This window comes from Juglans microcarpa x Juglans regia, chromosome 7D, assembly GCF_004785595.1.
Source record: "Juglans microcarpa x Juglans regia isolate MS1-56 chromosome 7D, Jm3101_v1.0, whole genome shotgun sequence".
NCBI lineage: Eukaryota > Viridiplantae > Streptophyta > Magnoliopsida > Fagales > Juglandaceae > Juglans > Juglans microcarpa x Juglans regia.
This window is the reverse complement of record NC_054606.1, coordinates 19,783,959-19,802,065: the sequence shown is the minus strand read 5'-3', so window position 1 is coordinate 19,802,065 and position 18,107 is coordinate 19,783,959. Positions and strand designations below refer to the sequence as shown.

General features: G+C 34.9%; 1 protein-coding gene across 1 annotated transcript; it reads left to right on the top strand.

Annotated features, from left to right (window-relative positions):
* The first annotated feature begins 13,656 nt into the window (after nucleotides 1-13,656).
* LOC121238857 (glucan endo-1,3-beta-glucosidase 14-like) lies at nucleotides 13,657-17,842 on the top strand. The gene is made up of 4 exons (XM_041135921.1): nucleotides 13,657-13,802; nucleotides 14,453-15,489; nucleotides 15,787-15,913; nucleotides 17,447-17,842. Exons 1-3 carry the CDS (start codon nucleotides 13,751-13,753, stop codon nucleotides 15,838-15,840), a joined length of 1,143 nt encoding a protein of 380 aa, XP_040991855.1. The 5' UTR covers nucleotides 13,657-13,750; the 3' UTR covers nucleotides 15,841-15,913; nucleotides 17,447-17,842.
* The last annotated feature ends 265 nt before the right edge of the window (nucleotides 17,843-18,107 follow it).

Here is an 18,107-nt window from a genome sequence, read left to right as displayed (position 1 = left end):
CACGTGTGGTTTGGGCGTCACACCTTGGTGAATATTCCATTGTTTTTAATCTGGAACAAAGCATGGTTAGCTTTAGAAATTTTAGCAAAATGCTTAACCCAAAAGCCTTGACTTTAATGCATTTCAGCTAGTTGTCACGTACTAAGCTCATAATTTTCATGTGTTACTCCATATATATATATATATATATATATATATATATATATATATATATATATATATATATATATATATATATATATATATATATAAGCATGCGTGTTAAGCATCAAACACGTGTGTTAACGGAACATGCCTTTTATTTTTGATAACTGATTGTTTTTCTAATTCACCTTAATTTTTATGAAACTTTCAGGATCCATCCTCTTCAGTAGCATCTGAATGTTTAAATTACACATTCTCATCCCAGTATTGGTTTAAATTCCATCTTAACACATTTCTTTCTCTTGCACCCTAGTGGCATTACCTTCAAAAGGGAATTTCCCGAGGGAGAGGAACTTCCACTCTGTAATTTGCTGTAATTTCTTTTTCTGTTCTGAAGCTACGTCTTTGTGTAATTTTTTTTGATAAGTTACTTTGTGTAATTAGAACCTTGTAGTGCAGTCTTTATTACTTTGTGTATAAATCCTCTTCTTGATCATATGATGCTGGATCAGCAAAACTAACTATGCCAATAGTTTACAATTTTACAAAGTTGTCTTTTGCAGTAATGTTAGTACTTTGTTGCTAAATTTGTTTTGGTTTTCTTGGTGTCACCCAGAACATGATCAAGGACAGATCCAAGCTTTGCTGTCTTACTTTCTTGCTCTGCCTACCCTCTGGATCATATATGTATATATGCCAACATATCTATATATATGAGAGAGAGCTCAAGGTTGTATCTATATAATCATTACTTTGTAATAATAAGATGTTTGGTTTTTGAGTTAGGTAGGAGTTGGGAATGGAAGGGTTGGGAAGAGAATTGGTTTGGTTCTTCCCAATGGAAGTTGAGCTTTAAAAAAAATGGAAGTTGGAAACCCTGTACATAAACTATATCAAATGTAAAATGCTATTTCTAAACCCATGTATACGTTTGACTTAATAGTTTGTCACATTTTATAATTATGTCACATTTTATAAGGAAGATGAAACGGAACTCACTTCCCATCATTAAAAAGTTAATGAATTTTCTTGGCTATCATTTCTATAGCAGTGTACATATCTTTGCTACATGCATCATATTTGACTAGTACTTTTAGGAATGTCAGCTGTTTGATTTGGTTAACTTTTGAGTGTTGGTCCTTTAAGAAGTTCAATTTGTTGGATGTTTCATCTTATAACTTAAAAAGGTTTCTCCCTATCATTGTGAATTTTTTTTTTAATTTTTTGAAACACTTTTTCCGGCGAGTAAAATTCGCCGGAAATATTTTTTCCATAGCATAAATTTATTTCTAGCGAGATTAAATCGCCGCAATTATTTTTTTGCGGTGAAACCTACCCGCTGCAAATACTTCATAATGACGATAATTTAAAATCGATGGGAAAAATAATGATTATTTGCGGCGATTAATGAACTTTTTGTGACTGTTGATATCGCCACAAATAACTTTTTCCAGCAATTTTAATGGTAAACGAAAAGGCCATTTCTGTCGATTTTTTAACATTTGCGACAGACTAAAATCGCCGGAAATAGTAGCTTTTTTTGACGATTTTTTAAAATCGCCGAAATTGATCAAAAATGGCTTTAGGAATTCGGCGAACCTGTGGCGATTTTAAAATCGCCGAAAAGGATCAAATGCAGCGATTATTATATGTATTTGCGACGATTTCGAGCGCTGAAAAGGCCTGATTTCTTGTAGTGTGTTGTGAATGGCAGAATTAATAGCTAGGTACGTATACGTAATGGTATGCAAATAGTCAGGTTAATATTTAATTTGCAAATAGTATGAACATAAACTTGTGTGATTTTTCATATCTAAAAATCTTGGAAGATGATAAATAGAAGGAAAAGAGTGAAAGTGCCCTAACTAGGCTTGAAGGGAATTTAATGCAGTTCCACTTATTATGCTCGTCGTCCTCACCCCCCTTGCTGTGCCAGCCTGGATTTCCGTCGGTTCTTCATTAGTTATTCGGACTTGTCTTTTACATTTAATGTCTTGTTCATTTTATTACCTAAACGGTGTCCACCTTTACAATTTATATTAATGCATCCTTCGAGTCTCCCAATTTTGTGTCATCGTGGAGGGTGATGGCCATGGACGAAGTCGGGATTCATGAAGAGGATGGCATGCAGTTTGTGTATAACAAATATTAAAAGATTACTTAAAAGCGTGCATGAGTATTAGGATGTTAAAAAATGGGTAAATCGGTTGATCCGGTCCATAACCGAAATTGGTTCTTAAGAACCGAAGTTAGCTCTAAACCGTTTTCGGTATTGAATTTAAAAATCAGTTTAAACCGAACCGGACAGATATATATATATATATATACTTTTAATTTCAAATTTTTATCTTATACATAAAATATTGTTTATATAATTCTTTATATTATATGATACATATTTTAAGTTAAATTACTAATTAATATAACATAGAATTTTAATCTTATTATTCATATCTATTACTCTTATAACATAAAACTAGTATAACATTCGATATAATATAAAATTAATCTTAAAAAAATTTAATATTACATTTGATTTATGGTATAACATAAATTAATCTTATATTTTTAATATAACATTGAATTTTGATAGTAACATATAAATTTTAATTTGAGAACTTTTTAGCCAAAAATTATAAAATGAGTGATATGAGTCAATCAGTTGTTGTTCGAGCATAATTTTGTTTATCCGTAAAATTGAAAAAATCGGACTGGACAAGACTGGACCGGAGCAAAACTAGAAGTTTTTGGTTTCAATAGTTAATCAGTCCTGTATTGGTTCTTAAATTTTCAAAACTGATGGATACCAGTTCAGTTCTATAAAATGTCCAAAACCAAACCGAACTGGATCGGTTACACCCTAATGAGTCTATAGGAAGTTTCAAGTTTGAATGTAAAATAAAAAATAAAAATATTTAACATGCCAATTGATCTCAATGTTCTTTCAACAAATAAAGATTCAGGCCGTTGGGTTTCGATACACAAACCTCATTATCTCATCTTAATTCATCTCATCTCATCATTACAACTTTTTCAAATTTCCATACAAAAATATAATAAATAATTCAACTTTTACAAATCCCAAAATAAAAATGATACTAAAACATTATATCTAATAAGATTTAATTCAACTATTATTCAAAACATCTCATCTTATCTCATCTCATATGAATTATCTATCAAAACACTTAAGTTTTCAAAATGAAAAGCAAAGAAAATGGCCCATAAAAAGTCATATTATGATATTCAAAACAAATTAATTAAACGTACATAAAACGTAATAAATGAAATTAAAAAAATTGGGTTCACATGATGAACCAATGTGCATATATATAATTTACGGAGAATAAAACATATTTAGAAAAAAAAATCGCATCTAATATTCTTCTATTTTTTATTTTTATATAACTTTAACTTAAATTAATGAACAATGTTAGAATTTTGGAGAGGCCATAGCCTACCTGTCCCCCCCTTAAATTTGTCCCTCATGACGGACTTTCACCTACCATCATATATTTCTCAGTCATCTCACCTAGGGGTGGGTAGTGGGACCCAACACCCCGTTACCCCAACCCTGTCCGTCTCCCTCCTGTATGCGCAAAGCAGATCCCCATCTACTAGATGTGGGGCCACCCGCTCGAATCTGGCCCTACAAGCAGGTGGGGGGGGGGGGGGGGTGGCTCGGCCCAACCTTGGCCCGCATTTCCCCCTCTCCGCCCTCACACACACACATATATACGAGTCAGTTTGGGGTATACGAAACGGTGTCGTTTTGTGTATTAACTAAAACAACCCCCTCCCCCCCCCCCCCCCCCCCCCCCCCAATTCCCTCCTTCCCTCAGACTCTCACTCTCACTCTCAACTCCATTGAGGACTAAATACTACTTGAGGGGTCCCCAGATAGAAGAGTTTCATTCCCCTGCAGCACCATCTCTCCTGCAAGTCATGTACAGAGGAACTTTCCTGTGGGCTGGGTTAGGGACTTTCTACTTTGGGCCGGGCTTTTGATCTTGCTTCCTTTCCATTCACAAGTCTCTTGGGCTAAGTGGGGGAAAATACCCTTATACTAATCATTACAACTTTTCCAAACTTTCAAGCAAAAAATAGAAAACAATTCAGCTTTTTCAAATCACCAAACAAAAATAATATTATAAAACTATATTCTAACAATATTTTAACTTTATAATATTTTTTATTCAACTTTTTTTCTCTCTTTTCCCAAAACTCAAACTATCTTATTACTATTCACAAACTATCTTACTACTTTTCATAAAATTCTCATCTCATCTCACTCCTCAAATGAGCCTACATGGAAGAAGGAGAATAAAGTAGAAGAAATGGTCAAGGCCTATCTCTTAGATGTATATATAACACTGAGCGAGCGGTGGTTCAAACCTAGGGCTAAGCGGCACAACGACCCTCCACCCCGCCCCACCTCGTCCAGCATCCGCCTGGCCGGGGTAGGGACCAAGCCCGCCCCAGGGTTTACCCTGTCCTCCTGGCTCAGCCCATATTTTTTTATATATATATATATATATATATAATATGCATATATATTAAAAATAATATTTTCTTTCATAAGACGACATTGTTTTATCTAAAGTTTTAATTTTTTCTATTTAATAAAACAATGTAAACGCCGTTGTTTCAAGATTAGATTTAACGGAAAACGAAACCCTCCCTCCTCCCCCTATCTCTTTCTTTCTGCTCACTCACTCACTCACTCTCTCTCTCTCTCTCTCTCTCTCTCTCTCTCTCTCTCTCTCTCTCTCTCTCTTGTCGGCATGATGGCACCCCTGTTCTCTCTTAAGTCTCATTTCCTCTCATTCTCCTGCTTAAAGAATAAGAGACCCACGACTGTTCGTGACCGTGGTTCTTTGCTCAGATCTGTTGTTATTTTGGTCGTTTTGGATTTTTTTTGTATTGTTTTCTTTGTGGATGGATGTGGATTTGTTGTTGATAGATCTGTGATTATGTGTATTTGTTGTTATTTTTCAATTGTTTTGAATTTTTTAAATATTTTTCGGTTGTTTTTCACTGTGGGTGCTGTGGGTGGGATGGGGCAAACAGTTGTGAGGGCCAATCCACTTCTTGGCATTCAGACTAGGGCAGGACAGGGGCAATCCATCCTAGTCAAACCCCCACTGCAAATATTCTTTTAAAACACTGATCTTACATGCCTGCCAATCAAGGCCGGCTCTTCCATTAGGCGAGCAATTTCCTAAGGCCCCTACTGGAAGAAGGCCCCCCAAAAAAAGTCTAAAAGTATAATTTTTTTCAAAGAAAAAATATGTCTAATTAAAAAAAATAATTAACCCAATAAAATAACCTCAAAAGTATTAAATAGATATTATTTCATTATTAATTTTAAAATTATCCCATATAATAATTATTTCAAGTATTCTCCTTCTAAGAATACACTTCTTTTTTGTCATTATTAGTTTAATATATAATGTAAAAATTATAAATATCAAAATCTAATTTTTGAGTGTTCATAAAATATTTTTGTATGATCCTTTGAAAAGGCAAGGGCTTACTTTTTCCTAAATGTGTAGGTTATTTATAGAACTTTATTGACAATAATGATTATAATTGTTTGCATGGCTCTTTTATATACTAAGTGTTAAGATATAACAATAATAAAATCTACTTCTTCCCATCAACTTAAGCTTTTGGGACAAGTGGTGATTTCACATGGTATCATAACAGGGGTCCTAAGTTCGAATCCTGACTCTACACTCTACCCCATTTAATTAAATATTCTACTTGTTGAGCCTACTCATTGAAGGGAAGTCTGGCTTACAAGTGAGGGGGAGTGTTAAGATATAAAAATAATAAAATATACCTCTTCCTATCAGTTTAAACTTTTGGGACAAGTGGTGATTTCACACTAAGAATATCTCAAAATATTTGTGAATAGTAGTGAAATAGTTTGAATTAAGATATTTTATTGAATTTGAGAAATGAGAGAAAAAAAAGTTGAATTTGAAAATATTTGAGAATATCTAAGAACAGTTGTGTTCCCAAACGGCTCCTAAGAGTTTAAAGCACATCTTATCAAACTAGATTCGATAAAATCCTCTAAATCGACAATTTTCTAATAAATATTAAGTCAGTTATTAGTTGAAAAGGTAGTATAAAATTTTCTAAGGGACTTGGTTTAGGCGTGCTAACTCTTCTTCTCAAGTGGGTTCTATAGTTGGCATCATTCCCATCATTGTTACTTGGCGCCTGTGGAGGAGAAGATGCCTTGCTCATATGGAAGGTATTCTGGAAACTCATGAAGTTGTTGTTCATTCTATTTGTGTGTGGCTAGGTTCCCTTTGTCATGCAGCAAAGAATCCCATAAAATTGTCTCGCCGGGATGGCATGATTCTAGAGGCCTTGTGGATTAAGCCAGTTGTGCCTAAAGCTCATTGTTGCAAAGTGGTTAAGTGGTTGAAACTGCCTTCGGGATGGTACAAATTGAATACGGATGATACTATTCTAGGAAACCCGGGCACTTGTGGCATTGGTGGGGTTATTCGAAATGACTCAGGTCGACTTGTCCAGGCTTATGCCTCCCATATTGGTTTCGGTTCTAACAACAAAGCGGAACTTCTAGTGCTCCTTCAAGGTTTGAGAATTTGTAAATTATTATATATTTCTAATGTGACAGTAGAAATGGATTCGATGGTGGTTATTTCTTGGTGGAATAGAGGGCGATGTGGGGTGTGGTACCTAAAGGATTTTTGAGAGGAACTTGTTGGATTGTCTTACACTATTCATTGTCGTGTTCAACATGTGTTTCGTGAAGGTAATATGGTGGCTGATTGGCTAGCCAAGGAATGAGCCTCAGGCGCCAAGTTGGTTTTTTCTAATAATTGCGATATGCCTCGGATTCTTAGAGGATTGCTCCGTTTGGATTTCTTAACCCTCCCTTCTTTAAGATGCTAGTTTGTTTGGTTTTTGTGGTTTTGTTTTCTTTTTCATTCCATAGGATTGTCATAGAATGTTTTCTTGGTTGCGGTCATGTTGAGTTTTCCCATGGGCCTTAATTGTTACCACAGTATTCATCTGCCATAAGTGAAAGCTTTATTAATAAATTCAGAAATAAGTCACTATTGGACATGTGACTTCCCGCTCTTAAAAAAAAAGAAAAAAAAAGGTAGTGTAAAATCTTAATCAGTAATTTTACTTCACAAACGATTGGAATTCTTTTTAACTAAAAATGGAATGTAAAAATTAAAATTAAAAAAATTTTATTTAATTTTACTTTTAAAAAAAAAAATCCTCAATTAAAATCTTAGCCTTAGGCCCTAATCCTATTGAGCCGGCTCTGTTGCCAATTTTTAAAATAATTAATTGTGCAGATTGGCAGGTATACAAATATATATACACACACGCGTATAAAGTAATATACATGAACAACTTAAGAAGTCAAACCCAGCTTTATACAAGTTTAATCGTGAACAATGTCCAATTTGAGCGAGTTTTATACAAGTTTGGTTTTAAGAATGTGGAAGCATGGAGGGGATTGTACTCCTGACTCCGTAAGAGGTGATCACGAGAGAGATAAATGAGAAGAATAAGAAGATGGAAGGGTTGCGTTTGAAGAGTGGGGCATTCTAAGGTATTCTGTGAATAGTAGTGAAAAAGTAATAAAAAAGTAATGATAAAATATTAAATAATAATGAATAGTAATGAAAAGTAATAATAAAATAGGGCTACTACAAATATAAAAGGATCTCACACACTGATGTGGCACACTTACAGTGTGCCACGTATCCCACTCTTTTTTCTTTCCTTCTTTTTTCTTTATTTTTTCTCCCTTCCTGTGTGTCTGCCCCTTCCCGTGTGTCTCCGCCTATCTATGCCCTCTCCGTGGCAGTCATAGTGGTTGGGGACCACCTCAGGACCGGCAAAAGCCGCCGTCAGTCCAAGCAACACCGTCCCCCATTCACTCCCATGCGTCTCCCCTCCCCTCCTCCCCCTTTTCCTCTCGACCTCCGCCTGCCTCAGCCATCCCTGTGGCCGCCATGGTGGTTGGGGACCACCTCAGGGCCGACAGAATCCGCAACCGCCCTGCACGGGAGCTCCCATTCCCCTGCCGGACGATGCCGCTTAGTCCGTCGGCAGATTCTGCAGGCCCTGAGGTGGTCCCCGACCACCATGGTAGCCACGGGGAGGTCTGAGGCAGGCGAAGGTAGAGAGGGAAAGGGGGAAGAGGGGAGGGGAGACGCACAGGAGGAGGAAAAAAAGAAAGGCAAAAAACAAAAAGGAGACGTGACATACTCACAGTGTGTCATATCAATATGTGAGATCCCACAAATGGGATCTATTTGTATCTATAGTGTTTTCGATAATAAAATAATGAATAAAATACTTAAGAATACCTCAATACCCAAACTACTTGACAACTTTACCTATACCACAGTGAGATTAGTCATTTTTAATTATTCTCGATCGTTCATTCATTCATTATTATTGGTCGCACAAAATATGGATTATTTTATTATCTTTGTAATATTTATTTATTAATATTTCAGAATTTATTTGACGTAACGGGATATCGGACGGGAAGTGGTGAATTTCTTTGTATTTTTGGCATGGATAATGCTACTTTTCCCCTATGATGAGTCTAAATATGGGTCTCGACTCTCGATAGTTTTTTCTTTTTTTTACTTATTGATTAAAACAATATTTTTGAATGATATTGTGAATTATTTTTAAAATGTTTAAGAATATAAAAAATAAATAAAAAAAGATATTTAGCCTTTTCAAGATAATTTGTGGGGCTACACCCTCGTTAGGTGTAGCATGACTCTTTTGGCATACTTGTGCTTGTTAATTATAAACGCATGTCACTTTTTCACAATACTTTACAGAAAAAATCTAGATACAACCAACTTGGGGACCCGTGCCCACGTGGCAAAATGAAAATACGTCGTTTTGTTCTCTGAGCAAATGCAAATTGCCAATTTCAAAACAAAGCAACAGAGCAACTCCTATTGGTAATTCTCTGTTATTTTGAACATATGTGGGAAATTTCCTTTGCCACCCAGTAGAATTGTACAATTCTTGTCGATTTCCTGTCCAAAACTTGGACAATAACCCAACCTCCATGCTCTGCTTCAGATGTCCAGTCTAGACAACTTGGTTTTATTTCACAACCTTCCCTCCTCCTCTATGTTTCTGCTGAAATTTTATTTATAGTTGGCCATACCGCTATACCCTTCATCTTAAGTCATCCTATAGAACATAAAGGTGTTGTCTTTAGCAGAATTTAAAGCTTCACAACCACTTGCCACCTTGCATCCTCATCCAACTTCCTTTTCTATTTCAAATTCACATAATTTTGCTACCGACGATATTCATGCTGGAAAAAATAATGCTCTTTGACAGATGTTTAGGAGTGAAAGCTGACCCAAAAGGAAAAGATGTGATTTTGAAAGCTTGTCTATCCATAAGTCTTGTATAAAGAAGTTTATTAGATGACTTTGCTTTACCTGATATGTCAAATTCTAAAACCATGTCAATTTTATAAAAAAAATTTATAAAATTTTTATGTAAGTCAGGCATTATTTAAAAAGAAAAATGATAGCATGTCAGTAAAGCTGGTGCTTGTTGTAAATTGGGCCAAACGCAACTACTGTTTGGTGAGATCTCTGTTTCTCTAAAGACAACTATGAGGAGGATCTAAAAAGTAGATGAAGAATATTCAGTGCAGTACCCATTACTTAGAAAATGCTATGCTTGCCGTTGTGCGGTCAATACACGCTTGACACTTGTTGTTGGGGAGGAGAGCGTCGACAACCATGAGGAAATTGGGGAAACCTTCGGATGTATGGGTCTTGAGAACGAGTTTGTGGATGGCAAGAGTTGGGTCGGAAGGGTACGACAGTGGGGCTGGAAGTGGAACCCAGTGGACAGTGAGAGACGGCCATTCAAGAGGGTGAGAGATGACCAGATCGTAAAGGCACGGAGTGTTCTTCTTCCATACGGTGTAGTCCTCCTCCCTCCTTCTTCTTCTTATCTCTCTCTCTCTCTTTCTTTTTAATATAATATTAACTGACGTGGCAGACGGTTTCGCGCTGACGGTTGTATATAGAAAACTGATACTTTACATAACTATATTTTAAAGTGGAATATTTTTATAAAAATATCTTATAAAGGTAACATCATTTTATAAAAATATCTTCATTTTAAAATATATATATATATATTGTGAAATGAATTGTAAAATATGCGTAACTATCATTACTCATCAAAGAAAGGAAGAATGACTCTCCGTGCTTTGACTGAATTTCCCTAATCATGAGGCCCAAACTTTCTATTTCTGTTTATACAGTGTACATAATACTGTGTTAATTTTCATCCATACAAAACAGCCTAAAAAGAGAAATAAATGATGTGGTGTGAAACTGAGGGAACGTGATGATGAAGAAAAAAAAAATCTAATTTTAAAAGAAATATTAAATTCATTGTGCTCCTAAACATTATAAAGAATTTATTTAATTATTATTTTTTATGTATAATAAATGTAGATGTCTATGGCTCTTGGGGGAGCTTATTGGTCTGCAGCTTTACAAAATATTATATAATAAGTTACAAAAAAACTTGGCATGTTTTTAATATCCAAATAGTCTATCCGGACCCACAAAAGACCATTCATCTAACGCGCTTGATCATTTGGATATAGATCAAAGACCACTTGGATATATCTGTCACCTTTTTTTAACATCTATTTTATAATTATATATATTTATAATTTTACACACAACATTATATGTCCGGAGTAAAATTAAATTTTATCAATTTTTTTTCTTTTTTTAATTCAGCATATTAATAGCTGACATGTCCGCACATATTGTTACATGAGTATAAACAACATTTTCTTTTATAAGTTATTTTAAATCAATCAATATAATTGCGTGATTTCATTTAAAATAACTTCAATTTTTGATAATTATTACTCATTTTTCTATAAAATAATTATAGACTAATTGTAGATTTATCAATTTCCCATATCACCGTGCATATGCAGCTCACCATTAGATTTATGAAAGCATTATTGTACCAAACAACGCGTCTCTGTTTTGGGACTTTCACATTGACACATCTTAAAACGTGGGCGATACTTATTTTTTGGTTTGTCATTTTCATTTTACATCCATTGAATCTTAAAGTCGGCAAATCGTTTATGAATTGAGTGAAGCTATGAAAATTTAACTATGTGGGCAATTTGAGTACTACCTGTTTAGTTTATAGTTCATCTCCAAAGATAAGATTACATGCGGACAAAAAAAGATTAATATTGTTTAGATATTAAGTAGTCAAATAATTCTAACATTCATTAAATTCCAATAAAAACATAAGCATAAAATCTATACATTTATACAATTTGAAGATGGAATGGAGTGTTATACTTATCCTTGATCTTGTTGAAAATGATATTTGTTCAGGTTTGTCAAATTACCATTTGTCCCAAAAGGTTAAACTGATGGAAAGAAATAGATTTTATTATTTATATTATATTCTTAACAGTCTCTTTCACTTGTGGATCAGTCTCTTTTTCAATGAGTAGGCCTAACATGTAAAATATTTAATTAAATAGGTAGTGTAGAGTCAGGATTCGAACTCAGAACCTCTGCTTTGATACCATATGAAATTACTACTTGTCTCAAAAGCTTAAACTAATGGGAATAGATAGATTTTATTATTTGTATCATATTCTTAACAAGATTGATTGCAAGTTTCACGACTGATGTGTAAATGACTTATTTATTAATCATGTCTTATCATATCAATATATTTTGACCCGAATTCATTTATATCAAATTTAAACTCTCCTATTTAGTATCGTATTTGTATTGAATTTATAAGTCATGTCACTGCCACCCCTTTATATGGATCATTTTAATTAGTTGGTTTTGCCAATTATTTAAATACATACTTATATTTAAATGAATTACATCCGCTGATATGGTAGAAAATGACAATTCAAGATGAGTGCATAAAACAACAAATAAATTTATCTAAATTTTGTGTAAAAATTTATAATTAAAAGAATGAGATTTGTTACAAGAGAAATGCTTTGGGTCCCGAATTTGGATCCTGAAGTTGTCCCGATTTTTTTTTTACTTAGTAATTAAAGAAGTATTTTTTAATGATGTTGTGAATTTTTTAATTTTTTAAAAAATATTTATGATGATTAAAAAAATACATGAAAAAAAAGAAAAGAAAAATAAAAAATAAAATACACGTTCGGGATACATTTTTGGACTACTTTTTCGATAGCCATAGCAGTTCTCTTGTTACAAATCAATAACTATTTACATCACACATCCTACGCCTATAGTTTTTTTATAAGATATGAGAGTGTTTTTCATAAAGTGTGGTGAAGTTTTTTATACAATGTAAGGTGTGGAATGATGAATAATAACTGATCAAAATTTTTTTTCTTAAACAATATAGAAACCTTTTCCCAGCTATAGTGGAGATGTGGGAGGCCCCTTTCGACAGTGGGGTCCCTTATCAGAGACTCCATAAAATAGAAGAATGGGGTTACTATGCCACTCCACTTTTACCGCTAGGCAAACCGTCCAGTGGTTTTTTTTTATATATTTTTTTAATACATTTAAATATTTTTAAAAAATAAAAAAATATATAAATATATTTAAAATCACTTTCTTAACTATTAAATAAGAAAAAAATAATAATTTTGACTAACGATCAAATTAAGTTATCATAATGAGATAACATAATAGACTTTCTCTAAAATCGAAACCTTTTCCCAGCTCTAGCGTAGAAATGGGAGGCCCCTTGATCTGGGGGCTCTCGTACACCACATGGAAGCTCCCTAAAGCCCCCCCTCCTCTTCCCATTGCATTAGGGGGGGCAGACAATAGCTGGAAAGTGGGGGCAACTGATGTGTAGCTTAATTTTTCCTAAATCAAAAGGCTAGAGTATTTGCTTTGTTTGTTTCAAAGGTCTTACAGTATAAGTATTACTTTGTTTTACTTTGTTTGTTTCAAAGGTCTTACAGTATAAGTATTTGGGGCCTTTGTACGTTTGAATTCGGGGAGTATTTCATTTAATTTCATATTATCATTATAATTTTTTTTAATTTTTATATAAAATATAATACATAATTTAACTATTTTAAATCTTAAAATAATAATAATATTAAAAAATAATATTTCAACAATATTTTATTTAACTTTTAATTTTTATCTAAAATCATCACGTCTCATCTCACTATCTAAATCTATTAATTATTCTACTCAACAATTATACACTACATATCTATTAAGGAAAAAAAAAAGATAAAAAGATAAAAAATAAAAATATATGTATGATGTAAGACTGCTGAGTAGAATTTTTATAAATTTTAAATACCAATAATTTGTAGAAAAGTATAATTTCGTTTTAAAATTCATTCATTTATTTTTTATTTTTTAAAAATGTATTAAGTATTTGGAATACGACAACGGTAAGCAAACAGTGCCGGACGATCCCTATATAAACGGGTGCACGTTGTCAGTGAATTAAACGATACGTCGCCGCAAAGATAACACATTCTGCAAGCGCGTGGGTATTGGTGGTGGCCTTGATCTGATCCGGAATGGCAAGCTGCTCCCTCTTTCGAGTGCTCTTGTTGTTTCTCACTCTTTCAGGTTTGTTGGTGCTTTGTTTCTTGACTAGTTTTTTTTTTTTAACTACCTTTTGGTTCCTAAGAAAGTGCATGGAAAAGAATGATCGAGAACAAAAACAAAAACAAAAAAAACACTAAGATAGTTTTAAGTTCCAAGTCTAGGATGTTTCTTTGCTAAAAGCTCTGTCCAACAGGGTGCAATACAACTGTTCTTACTAGCTTTAGCTCTCTCTCTCTCTCTCTCTCTCTCTCTCTCTATGTACCTTTGCCTCTGTTTTATCAGCAACCATACTGAGTTCATTGTATAATTGGATATGTGCTTTTATTGAGTTTCTTTCATTTTCATTTATGTTCTCGCCTGCAACTTTTGAATATGATGAGTTTCTGATCTGATAACGGATTGCTTCTTGTCACGGTTACTTGAAATCTCTCCTTTTAATGCACATTTAATCTGGTATGAGTAAATAAGAGCTTGTCACGTTTCTTGATAAAGTTAATTATTGGCATCTTCACCATCTTAAATTCTATTTTGGACTCAGATATCAAAGTAGAATGTGCATCTTGAAACTTGAGATGTGAAAGCAAAACTATGGACGAAAAGTGTAATGGTTTTGTATCTGTATATATATATTAGTTCATACCTTTCTAACTCTGTTTCTCTCTCTGTTTCAGGCTCATTTGTCCAAATTTTCAGCGCTGGAATTGGAATAAACTATGGACAGATCGCCGACAACCTCCCCTCTCCCTCTCGTGTTGCCGTCCTTCTTGAATCTCTCAGCGTCAGTAGAGTAAAACTCTATGATGCAGACCCGAATGTTCTTCTTGCCTTTTCCAACTCGAGTGTTGATTTCATTGTTGGGCTAGGAAATGACAATCTTCAAAATATGAGAGACCCCATCAAAGCTCAAGCTTGGGTTGAACAGAATGTTCTATCCCACCTTCCTCAAACCAAGATTACTTGTATCCTTGTTGGAAATGAGATATTCTACAGCAATGACACTCAATTAAGGTCTAGTCTCCTCCCGGCGATGCAATCCGTATATCGTGTTCTTGTTAATCTTGGATTAGATAAACAAGTAATTGTCACAACTGCACATTCTCTTAGCATTTTAGGCAACTCCTACCCTCCGTCAGCAGGAACTTTTAAGGAAGATCTTACTGAATATCTCCAACCCCTTATAAACTTTCATTCACTGATCAAATCTCCCTTCTTAATAAATGCGTATCCGTATTTTGCATACAAGGATAGCCCAGCTGAGGTGCCATTAGAGTATGTGCTGTTTCAGCCTAACCAAGGGATGACTGATCCTAACACGAATCTGCACTATGATAACATGTTGTATGCTCAAATTGATGCTGTCTATTCGGCAATTAAAGTAATGGGGCATACAGATATTGAGGTTAGAATTTCAGAGACCGGTTGGCCATCTAAGGGGGATGAAGATGAGGCAGGAGCTACGGTAGAGAATGCAAAGTTATATCATGCTAATTTGTTGAAGAGAATAACCCAGAAGCAAGGTACTCCTGCAAAACCGTCAACTCCAATTGACATATACGTGTTTGCGCTTTTCAATGAGAATTTAAAGCCTGGTCCGGCATCAGAGAGGAATTATGGCCTTTACTATCCTGATGGGAACCCAGTTTACAACATCGGATTACAGGGCAATCTCCCTGCAGGGACTTCTGACGTTTCGGCTTCCAACAAAACTGTAAGACATGCAATCTCTATAATTTGCATCTAGTCTCCTTATACTTGTGAGCTTTTGTGGAGGACACATACTCTCTATCACTGGCATGTTAGGTGCTGATTTACAAAAGAAGTTTCAAAATCTTGCAAATCAGCATCTAATATATTAAAGTGACATGCTTATGGTCTCTCGTTTTTTATAAAGTAGTACAAACTTTGATGGAGCAGTTGTTAGCGTGAGATTCAGTTGTTAACTTGGTTTACTAAAATGATGCATCTAATGCCGAGTTTTCTTACTCATTTTCCCCATATTTCGCAGGCTTTTTCTGTCTTCAGCTTTCTGCTCTTTCTCATTGCATGCTTCAACTTGTGAATTTGTCAAAGGGAGGGAAGAAGAGGAATTTCTGGAGATGATTCAAATGCAAGGAGGAATTACTGCAGCCTGCAGGTGGGAATTTCAGTTACTTTTACTCTAATGTCCGTCCCATTCCCTAAACCTGACTGAAGTGGTCCATAACTTTCTTGTTCTCTTTTATGAAATGACCCATTTTCTTGCATCTATCGCCTGCCATACATGCAGTGGGGATAGCAAGTGGAGATAGGTCGGTGACGTCGGTCCAAGCACAAAATTTTCATTTTCTTTGCCTTTCTATTCTCATATATTGTTTTCAGATTCCTCATAGACTTTCATACACTAACCAAATAGAAAAAACTTTGGCATCATATGATGGGAATTTGGAATCCCTTTTTTCTTTCTTGCATAAAGGTATTACGCCACGGAACCTATAAGGAAGAAGTTGTTCTCTGTCCATAGATCCTTGATATTATATATTTTATATGATAAACAAAGTTCAGATAAAACTCCAAATTCATGAATAAAACTTCTTGTTAGTGGTGTTTAATGCAGATAAGGTACTGGGTCGACTCCATTGTCCTTATCTCCCACTTGCAATGATGCATGTAAAACCTGGTGTGAAAAAGATTCTCCATGCCTTCACCTAGACAAAATTCGAAATAAACTTCTATCATGAAAGAAGCCGTCGAAGTCCATCTTTCGGCTGCCGACTGTTTATCTTATTTTTATCCCAAGTCGCCAAAACTGAAACCTCATCGGTTTTGTCTTTCATTTTGAACATGCACTATCTCAAAGATGGCTGTCTCACCGTCCATATCTTTAATTTTAGATGGCTCTTGGCAGCATGCCGCCAGCATTTAGCGGGCATCGTTTGGCCTAAAGCACACCAAATTATGCTCAGACAGTTGGCCGCAACTTTTGTCGAACATTGGCCAGATAGTTCCTGCTGTTTCTATCTTGGATTCTTGTTGAAAATTCTAATGTAAATGTATTGTCCACAAAGGATGGATGCTTGAGCTATAAGACAGGCGGGTAGACGTCACCGTCTTGGACCATTCTAATGCACCTGATCGAAGACTTTTTAAATCGGGAATGGCTTAAACAGGATAAGATTCTCATGCAAATAGACAGATCCTGCTGGGAATTCAACATAATTTTTTGCAACTATCTAGCTAGCAGCTACCAAATCTGACCCTCAATTCAAAGTAGTTCATTTGTCACTAATCCTGCATCCATCAAAGGCGGTTTCAGTTTTAAAACGTTTTTCACACCAACTTATAACTATAATTTTGTTTTTCGACTAGTTTGATATTAAGGAATCTTGACTGGCTGGTGTCGTATAAACATCAAACTTATATACCTTTCTTAATATCAAATAAACCTTCCTTGCATCGCTCTCCAAAGAAGAAAAAATAAGAAACAAATGCCGACTTCGTGCATTGAATCATGTGTAATTACCAGCCAATATTGAATATATGCAGGCAGCCAGGCAGATAGTCATGATGGTAGGCCATGATCACTGAATTAGAATTCAAGAATTTAATGATACAAGTGTTCAAAGTAATGTACGTATATAGGTGTGCGGTTTTATTCTTGTTCATGTGATTGACATTTTGTTGCATCTGTGCAGGGACTGGGAAACAGTACCAGTGGGGGGAGCTTTCATTTCTAACATCGAAGTTATTCCAGCATCAATGGATGGGACCCATATGTAGAAATATATATAATGGTTTTAGTCATGCAATTACACATTAGGAATTAAGTGATCAGATTAGCAAGGCTAGTAGAGCTGTTGTATGATATACGAGTTTGTTTAGCAAAACGCTGGGAGAACAGCTTGCATGGTGAAATTACAGGCATAGATCACAGCGTTTTCCTTTGTATGGAGCATAGAATTTTGATATATTTTTCCACCATAACTAGCAGATCAATGTTAGAAAAGAATTTACTGATTTTATAAATTGTGAGCAACCCTTTCCTTCTTTATGCAAACATACTTTAATGATATATGATTTTGATATGTCAAGTTTGGTTGGTTGACCAAAAGGTTATCTGATTCGATCAACCGCGTAAGCCGTACTAGAGCGCTACCGCTTACTGTTCCTCTATCTAAGTGCGAGGTTTCATCAACATGGATCACTTGCTGCGCGCGCGACTCATTCTAATTTCGTATGATCAGCTGCACCCCACCATTTTTCTTTCAATTTGCATCCATCTTGCTTTTATATTACTTGCTCTGGTTTGCTCGAATTCTTCTCACATGCATTCCAAAAAATGCTTGATGT

Coding starts and splice junctions, on each gene's coding strand:
- LOC121238857 (XM_041135921.1), top strand. CDS start 13,751: ATGGCAAGCTGCTCCCTCTTTCGAGTGCTCTTGTTGTTTCTCACTCTT. Junction 13,803..14,452: donor GTTGTTTCTCACTCTTTCAG/GTTTGTTGGTGC, acceptor TCTCTGTTTCAG/GCTCATTTGTCCAAATTTTC. Junction 15,490..15,786: donor TTTCGGCTTCCAACAAAACT/GTAAGACATGCA, acceptor CATATTTCGCAG/GCTTTTTCTGTCTTCAGCTT.